Genomic DNA, 9,776 nt, shown 5'->3' with positions numbered 1-9,776 from the left:
TTGTTAAAGGCTACGGTAGAGAAGACATGGGTAGGAAAACTCAAGAAGGACCTACTCAAGACGTGCCGTCAAGAGCTGGAGACGTTACTCAAGTGAATCAAGGGCAGAAGAGAATAACACCTATCACCAACGAGGCAGTGGGAAAAACCCAAGAGACAAACACCACAACCAACGCAAACGGAAATGGTGATTGTGAGAGTTTGTTAGAATACATAGGAACCTATCAACAGGAGGAATCATCAGAAAAAGAAAGTGAATCATGGGCAAGAGTGAGGAAGATCAAGAAGTAACCTGGACTCAAGGAAGAAGGAGTCAAAGAATTCAGAGAACAAGTGGTGGACAAAAGACTCACAGGCCTAGTAGCCAGTCCCAAAGTAGGGAAAGGTAAGCTATAACTTCCATCAATTTTGTTCATCTACTCTGTCTACTCTTTCTTCACTCTTGGAATCTTTCCCTCTGTTGCATGAGCTGCCGGATGTTTGGTTGCAGTTGGGGTGCATCCAGTGACATATCACAAAATACCAAAGCAGACATATCCGTAATGCAAGTCTGAGTCCTGGCCACAAAAAGGGAGAACTGATCTGATGGGGTATGTACCCGGTGTTGTGGCCAGAGGCCCCATAAAGGCTAAAATTCATGAACCTCACTCCATAACAGTGGGAAGACCCTATAGAAAACCTGGATAATGGACTAGGGTGTATGAAATTCCTTTAAAAGCTCAAACTCTTCCACAAAAATCCAACACAGAAAGGAAGAGGAACTTACATGATTTCTCCTGATGATGGCTGTAGGGAAATAAAAGGTTCCCCACAAACCGTCCGCTGGTCCTTCCCAAAAGCAAGCGGCAGCCCTGTTAAAAATACAGGTGGTAATTTAAAATGAAGATTTTGAGAGACACGCTGAACTCACAGCTCAGTATTTGATGTGCTATGAACCTAAGAGCTTGGAAGCACTCATGAGCAAGAGGGAAGCCTGCCCCCAAGGCAAACCCTGTCCCGCACACATCTCCCATCCTCTGTCTGCTGTAATTCATTGCCCGGCACAACCCCCGGTCCCTACTCCTGTCCTACCAAAAGCAATCCCTCCAAAAACTGTGACACTAAGGCCTGTAAGAGGAGCTAAAAGACGTATCCCAGAGGGTAGACCTACATCAGATGACAAGAATGATGGTGAAGACAAAGATGATGTATCATCGGAAGGAAGAGGTGTCGTGGAGAATGGAATTGAGTTTGCCACGGGAAAATTTCCAAGTCATCATTTACCGGAACTCCTAACTGTAATGTTCCTGGGTACGTACATTACAAGAAGGCTACTATACTCAACATACCTTGATCTTAAGGCTTAACATACTATATCTAGTCTGCTCATTTTGATATCATCCTAACTCCTCATGGATTCTTGACTGATCATTGTCACAATCTCCTTTTGGAGTTAGGTGTGTCTCTTATTAGATTCTATTTACTTTCTATTTTGTACTTGAAGGATTCTTGACTGATCATTGTCACAATCTCCTTTTGGAGTTAGTTCGTAATATTATCATACTTCGGTTCTAGAAATCCTTGCACCACATCTTGTGGTGACAATTGTCCAACGCACATTGGAAGATTATAATTCATCTTCTGTATCCTTCCCTGTACCTTATCCTTCAGTGAGGACATACAAAGTCCTTACAACAACCTTCTGGGGGAGTCAGATCCCAAAGATCCAAGGCTATGTTCCCATATCGATGTTCAATAAAACGTCATTGGAAGCAAACAGAGAGGTTCAAAACAAGAAAGTAACCAAGAAAACAAAGAGGGAAGATGAAGATTCTGAAGACAATAAATTTGAAGGACTCAACTATCCAGTGGAACTGAGACTCACCTATGGAGACTAGGTTCCTTGCTTCAACTTGATGCAAGCTTACTTCAGACAATGGTTCAGACACTTTGAATTAGCAAAGAACTTTGACAGCCACAGGAGAAACATGGAGAGACTTAAAGAAGAGATTGATGACAACTGGATGGTGGCCTTACAATACAATGTTGCCATAAGGACCCAAATCTGGACAATACGTGTTGAGAAAGGATGAGTTGGTGATGTGTTAGTCCACCGGAGGAAGGTGGAAGAGCAAGCTTGTAGAAAGGTAGAGAAGGTTAATGAATGGGAGTGTCATGATAACCCACATGCTAAAGGAGGTCAGAGGCAGGATCAGGTTCAAGTGTTGTCAAAAGTGGGAGTAAAAGTGAAAGGCATAGAATAGACAAAGAAAGAAACATTGACCAAACACATCAAACCAGCCAAGGAAGAAAACCATTCAAGTTATTCCAGCAATGCAGACAACAGAGGTGGGTTCCAAGGCAGACAGGGAAGGAATAGAGGCCAATGCTACAGTGGACCCTCCCATCATTCAGACTAAAACAGGGAGGACAATAGATGGTCATGTGGGTGACACTTGCGCAGAAGCAATAGGTGGTCACCAAGTGGCCAAGACAAATGTTTGTGATACCCAGCCAGGAAAAGTGACAGTTGGAACCAATCCCCAAGACGTAATGATTTGTATGCTAGGTGTAGTGACTATAGAATCCAATCAGCGTGCAGTCAAGCCAAGCCAAAAGACACAACAAATACCTCCAAGAGGAAGTGAGTTGACAAAGTCCTTACCATACCACACCATTCAAAAACAAAATGGAGGAGTTCATAACCCAATGTGCTACAGAAAGAGATCACCCTCTAGACCCATATGTGCTCAAGTCTTCCAAAAGAAAGTGAGAGAAACTTATGTGAAGCCCATTTCTTCTTCTTTTCTTTTGTCCCACCCATTTGCCTTGCCCATTGAGTGCCAGACCAGCCTTGAATCCTTGGTCAAAGCCATGTACACCTGATAGCCCAACACTTGCACAATCAGAGGATGAGAATGGCTCAGAGCTCACAGACTTGAGAGATCTTTAGGTATGAAGAGAAAGAAGTATGCAAGCTCAGATGATGAAACTGGTGACTCGGATGATAGTGAGAAACCTCCAGAAGTGTTATCAGAAGGGGAATAACCAAGCAAGAAGCAGAGCTTACAGGTTGAGAAGATTCATAGACCTGAGGATGATTGACCATGGCCGTGTAGGGTAAGTTGCAAGATGAATATTACCTTCATCACTTTGACTTTTGATATAAGAGCCATTGTTGACCATATCTTTTGTATAAAAACAGGGGGTCTCCTTGCTGGATCCTATTGGCCTTTACTGTTGCTTGCAGTGCTTCAATTGGGTCAAGTCGTGTTGGTTGCCTCTGTAAGACTAAGTATTGTACTTCTTTGTTCTGTTCTGTCTTTGCATTGTAGATTGCTAGCTCAAGATTGCCTGAATTCTCGACCTTTTCTAAGTCCTGCAACACTGGTACTCTTTTGTCTAGCTTGTCCAACACCAGTTTGCCAAGTCTTGCAATGCCCCTGGAATTTCACTGAAGTCTAACAAAGAAACTGAATAAAATGTTTTTCATTTTTTCAAAACCTCTCAATATGCGCACTTTGACATGCCACAGTAAAATGGACACTGTGTATCTCATTAAGTTTCACATGAGATTATTACCTTACTAGTGCATATAGATCTTATCACAGTCCTTCCAAGAAACATCAATCAATCTTGTGATTGCTTGTGGCCTCTGGACAGATCTGGAGCTTTCCAGAGTGAACTTTGTATCACAGTATACATATGTAGCACACCCAAGTTGCAACTTGTGTCTGGCCCTGGGGGTGCCATATCCACCGTGTCTGTGTAGGCTTTGCTAGTCGACGAGCGCACACCAACTCCCTTTGAGGCAGAAAGGGAAGTCGTGCGCGCTCGTTGATGAGCAAACACTACCCGGACACGGTGATCCTTTACGTGGCTGCTTGTACAAGTGGTTCTGTAAAAGATACAACACATATAATCCGCCGGCCCCAACTGATGTGTTGTATCTTCTCCGGAAGCACTTGTACATGGTATTCTCCAAAAGTTCCTGCCATGAACTGCTTCATATTCTTCCTAGAACCACCAAACCAATGGAAAACATGCCTACCATTGTACAATCTACAATTGCATATAGAAATATGTCTTGTACTGGAAGGTTGTGGGGGACAAAAATGTGGAGAAGCATTATTGGAAAGTAATATCAAATTTCATTTATATGTATATCAATAGAGCTTCAAAATATCCTAGATTTTAGTCTTGAGTATAGTACAAAAATAGTTCTGTTGTCATACCTCAATAACTCAGTCATTTCAAATCATAAAGGTTAATAGAATAGACTATATATTCTTGCTCTTACAGACCAGGGAGCCACAAATACCTGCAAGTATTACTGTGCTGCTGAACAAAACAACCACATTGCAACATCCCTGAACATCAACAGCCTACATTGCTTTACCCAGTCTGGTGTATACTAATACAGAATTCATCATCAAATTCACAATAATAAATACAATCACAATTCAAGAAAATAATGCTTTAATTTGGATCTTTAATAATCATCATCATCTTCTGTATCATCTTCTAATAATGCTCTTTGTTCAGCTTCATATCTTCCATTAACCATGACTGCTAAATCTAAGTCATCATCTAATGCATGACCTTGTCCACCTACAAATGATAATGCAATAGGTAGAAAAACGAGTGAATGAATCACACCTGAGATCATTAAGATCAGCCACATTCGGAAATAATATATCTATAGAGTGGTTCAAAGGGTGTTCATCTCTCGCTTCAGTGACACAAATTCACTCGGATCTAGATGGCATGAAAGGAGCCACATACCTCTAAGAGCTTAGAACGAGTTAAGCCCAGAACACTGATTCCAATGATCTTGGTTGAGAAGATGCCCGCAAAGACCTGCAGAGTCCATAACGATTAGCAAAGAAGATCGCAAGATCCCTGTTTACTTGGACAAACCACTTACCGATCCTCCCACATCACTCAACGCCAAGCACACTCGCTCATCTCGATCACGTTGACCATGAGGATGAGACTGAGGAAGGCCACCACCATTGGCGCCAACAAAGGCTCGAGCAACATGTGAGCAGAACTCAACCCCGATCCCTACTCCAATTACCAAGTTAACCAAACTGATCGCATTTAAGCTCACGTTCCACATTCCCATGCCTCCCAACATGTTCATCACCATCATACCTACCGTCAGAGCCATTACACCACCAGCCCGAAGCGAACCTAATAGCGTACTTGAGACAACGAAAACAGCAGCAAGCGCAAGGAAGATCACGTTGAAAGAAGTGGATCGAATGTTGAGATATTGTTCAAAGAACACATAGAATATTGAGTATGGATAAACCCTTCCGCCATTCTCAGATGACAAATCCTCTGCAATACGACGAGCAGAGACCATCGCATTGATGTAATCAGCTTGCGCCTTAAGTGGCGTATGAGATGTCCGGAAGTTTGATGCTTCAACTGATCCAGAAGATATAGAGAGTGCGTCATAGTATGCAGCTCGACCTCCCAAGGGGCACGACTCCGTAGTTGGGGATTTTAACCAATGTTGGAGATACCACATAAATTCTTCTCCCTCTGGGAAGCCTTTCATTGTGACATTCCACCCTCCTTCCTTTGAGGCAAAACACGCTTCACAATCTCGCTCTCGGTCACGCTCAGAGCAGAATGTCTTGGGGTCTTTTCGTTTCACTCGACAACACGATTCAAGAGCTGGATTAAGCCACTGAAAGAAATCGTCGATCCATACTGCCGGTGGCAATGCAATGTAAGATGATCCGGATCGTTTTCGTTCGGCCTCAAGGACGTTGGCCAACGATCCATCTTGACAGGTCGAGAAACGTCCGCATAACGCTTGTTGTCCATCACGAGCAGTGACGTTCAGATCCTCGGCAACGAAATAGACCGGTGCTCCTACTTCCAAATATTGATCAAGTGCATCAAAGTATCCAATCAGATGAGAGTTGGGTGGGAGTGCCAATCGTTGATCTACAACAGCCCAAAAAAAGCAAAAATTAGCCATTGGTTTTCTCATCAATTTATACTCAACCCACGTACCCAACCCCAGTTCGATTCTTCTTGCACATATTATCGAAAACACAAATAAGCCGGAGAAAAGACTGATGACAAAGATCTTGATCGGCCGTTTCACTAGGAAGGGGGCATAGATAGTCCTGATGAAGGACGCCAAGTCTCCCTCGCCCGACGCAATGGCCATATCGTGCGTAGATATGTGGGTGCCTAACTTCAAGCAAGGTACACAATCGACTCGATTGGCCTAGTGGAATCCCTCCAAGAGTGTTATCAGTTACTTTGGAATCAATTCAAAAGTCAAAGAAAAGGAAAGACCGAGAAAGCTTACCTCCATGCGATGCATATCAATTGCCATCACACTCACAAACACGGTCATTTGTAAAATCGTATTGATTGCCACTGCTCCAGCAGCATAGATTGCAAAGTTCCGGACTGCTGGCATCCCCACAATCGCACCCAACGCAAAGGCAACCGTCTCGCAAGAAGCACTTAGTAAAACCGAGGGACCGACACGGCTAATTGCCTTCCCAATTCTGACCTCCACCTTTGGTAGACCATCTATTTCACCCTCACTATCATCATCCTCATCAATACGTGCTTCCGATGCATCACCAAAGCCGCCAATTCCACTTCGAGCCAGAGCTTTATAAGCCTTTGCATTTTGGCGACTCAATTCATTCGAGAGCAAAAAGACGTTATCAACTCCGATTGCCAGTACGAGAAAAGGAATGACCTCTGCAATGATCAATGTAGTTTTGATACCAAGCATCGAAAAGAATCCGATAGAAGTCGAGACAGATGCCAACACAATCAAAATGCTCCAGAGTGCCAACATAAACTTGGATTCGACCAACAACTGCCGTTTCAAGGATGGTGATGGCCTTGATGGGAAATGACCATGACGATCTTCTGTTGACCTGAACCGTAAAACATTAGGAATCGCCAATTTGACCAGTGAAGATAACGCTCGGAAGCATGCTGAAAGGATCGCGGAAGCTGAACCACCGAGGTTGATAGCCACATACAAGAACATGGCTACATAACTTAATACTACAATCGGGATATCAGTATTGGTCGATTGATTGATTTCACCTTCGAGTGATATCTCAGTCGACCAGTCCATCTTAAGTCCCACACTAGCAGGCCAACGATCACGTGGGTGAAGAGCATCTTGATTTGAAATTGAATCAAGGTAGGCTTTTAAGACTGTTTCCCATTGTTTAGCTTGTTCGAGTTGGGTCGATTCGAGATAATTGTTGACGACATATGTAATGATTACAGCCTTCGCTCGACTAGCCTCCACGCGTCGATCGGAGGTGGTGTTATGAGGTATACCTCCGAGGACCAGTTGAGGGTTCAAAGGCTGTCCAAATGCTGGTAGACAATCAGTTGGACTTGTAGCACACGCATCAAGACGCTTGGCCCAATTGTCCTCATTGACGCCTCTCAGTGAATTAGAGTAGTATCCCATGATTGATTCAACTACACATTCAGAAGCTGACTTGGGTGGTTGAACAGTCGAGGTGGGTGCAAGACAGACTGAAGTCAAACTGAGTCCATTGGGCGACTTTAGAGCACGAATATCAGCCTCGAATTGGGCTATCCATTTCAGTCGTTCATAGTTCAGAACACTCTCTTCCGCTTGATCCAGTGAGCTGAGGAAGATTTGTTCGGTACGATAGAATGGTCCGAACCTACTCTCAAAATCTTTCTTCTCGATTGCAGATCGACTACCTTCAGAAACCCAAAGTTTGGCCGGTTCTTTTTCTATTTCAAATCGAGACCAACCAGCATTGAGCGCACCACATGCGACGAGACCGATAGCGATGGTGAGATAAGGTTTAGAGGCACATTTGAAACCAAAATGATAGAACAGACGAGAAAAGAGTACGTTGAGTGGGTATGATCGCGGTTGGTGATGATGAGTGGCCATCAACCGTGTATCCGTATCTGAGACCAGCAGTGGTGCGCCTCTTCCTAGTCGATGGGGCGAAAAAAATGAATTGTTGGTGTTGGAAGATGATAGTGGTTGTGATCCTCGGGAAAGAAATCGATGTGCGGTATCAGCCATCGAAGAAGCACCGACCAGAGGATTGAGGACCGGGCGAGAGGATGAAGAGGTATGATGAGCCTGGTCATCAGAACCTTCGCTATCGCTTATATCGGGAGAACCGCCAGAGCTAGGATTGGGTGCGAGTGGGTCATGCATGCTAACACGCTCGTAGCCACTGGGAGTCTCATAACCACTATCAGCGTCACCATTTTGACGGGCAGCAAGTGCGTGTTTTCGAGTACGGATGATGTCCTTCCAGATGATGAAGATCACGGAGCTTGAGAGAGCTAGAGCATATATGAGGATGAGTGAAAAGTCTAAACAATTAACCTGACCTATTCGACATGAGGAGCCGGAAGGAGGAATAAAAGGTGCTGGTGGTGGTGGAAGAGAAGTGCAGACAGATGGACAATCGGCACAAGCACACCGAGCATCGAGAGATTGAGAGTCACATTGAAGTGGATTCGGATTGAGAGGAATGATTGATTGATTTGAATTCAAGAATGTCGAGTAGAACGTTGAAGAGGGTGGTGGTGAGTGTCTCTTGTTATTCTGCTTCTTTGAAGTGTCTTGGATGATGAGGCTCTTAGATATTCTATTCGATTGATCAGGAGTAGGGAAGTTGATTTGAAACGGGCTACCAAGTCCAGGTCGCTCTTGGCCCATGTATCTCAAGAATTCGATCCAAGTTGAAGCGCCACCAGCAAGGAGATCAAGCACGAATCCATTAGTAGCTCCAAATTTGACATCTTTACAACTGTTAAAGAAGGCTAAACCAAATTGAGGATCAACATAAAAGTCAACAGATTTGATAGCTTGATTCGGTTCTCCCGTTTTTGTGTTAGTGACAGTTTGAGTTTTAGTGACGTTGACAAAACTAGATTGTTGAGGCGAACAAGTGAAATGACAATAGAATTGACGGAAATTGTTTCGGCAAGCGGGACAAGAAGAGATGAGTGGTTCAGCTTGAAGTAGTGATTGAGCTAGATTGGTAAGTTGATCTGATGTACAACAAGCGGATTTCAAAGCCGAGAAGCTGGATCCACAAATCGATTGAAGTTGATTTCTTAAGTCAGAAGTAATCTATATATCATTCATAAATGTATTTCCAGTTATAGGTAAGCTTTCAATCAATTCTATCGAGATTGTAAGAGGAGAAGACTAACATTACGAGCTGGTGATTGATCGGGACATGGCAACTCTTGACCAAACATGGACTTTTTTCCACAATTATCATACATTGCGCATTGACCAACTCCATCAAGTTCAGTAACCTCATTCTGCCCATCTTCTAAAGGAATCAATGACATCTTATTCTTGATCGATCCAGCAGAGATGATGTCGACCAGTTTGTAGTCTTGTAAGTTGATCGGTTAAATGGTGAATTCGCAGTTCAATTTTTTAGTAATTTTGAGAGGATGGGTCGAAGTTCAAATTGTTTGTGATAATTTGATATGATCATTGAGGTTTCTTTGCGTATGGATGACTAGAATCAGCCTTTGATGATGTTGGATGTCAGTTCTGCCAAGTTCTGACAAATGGTCGTTCTTGATCACATCACACCACACCTCGGATCGGACTTACCGAGCAATCGGATCGCGTTGCATCAGGAACAGCTCGGGTTCAAGATCCGAATGAGCCCAGTCCTTGACACTTCGCATCGGTCTTGATACCCGGTACTGCGAGAGACTCTTATATCCGATATCACCCTGCTTAATATTAGCATACTTGCATCT

At 43.6% G+C, this 9,776-nt stretch overlaps 2 protein-coding genes across 2 annotated transcripts; one reads left to right on the top strand and one right to left on the bottom strand.

The window, feature by feature from the left end:
- Nucleotides 1-955: 955 nt before the first annotated feature.
- On the top strand, nt 956-3,026 carry MELLADRAFT_104670 (uncharacterized protein; the record flags this gene model as incomplete). The annotated part of the gene is made up of 4 exons (XM_007407837.1): nt 956-1,289; nt 2,088-2,224; nt 2,280-2,622; nt 2,932-3,026. The coding sequence occupies 4 exons, from the start codon at nt 956-958 to the stop codon at nt 3,024-3,026; spliced, it is 909 nt and encodes a 302-aa protein (XP_007407899.1).
- Nucleotides 3,027-4,470: 1,444 nt separating this feature from the next.
- MELLADRAFT_84368 (uncharacterized protein) lies at nt 4,471-9,350 on the bottom strand (the record flags this gene model as incomplete). Its single annotated transcript, XM_007407726.1, has 7 exons — nt 4,471-4,677; nt 4,764-4,838; nt 4,906-5,942; nt 6,012-6,231; nt 6,316-8,292; nt 8,371-9,123; nt 9,207-9,350. The coding sequence occupies 7 exons, from the start codon at nt 9,348-9,350 to the stop codon at nt 4,471-4,473; spliced, it is 4,413 nt and encodes a 1,470-aa protein (XP_007407788.1).
- Between the last annotated feature and the right edge of the window lie 426 nt (nt 9,351-9,776).

The sequence above is a fragment of the Melampsora larici-populina genome (genome assembly GCF_000204055.1).
Source record: "Melampsora larici-populina 98AG31 unplaced genomic scaffold MELLAscaffold_10, whole genome shotgun sequence".
Classification (NCBI taxonomy): domain Eukaryota; kingdom Fungi; phylum Basidiomycota; class Pucciniomycetes; order Pucciniales; family Melampsoraceae; genus Melampsora; species Melampsora laricis-populina.
Note: the sequence above shows the minus strand (reverse complement) of the source record. Positions and strands in the feature narration are given on the sequence as shown.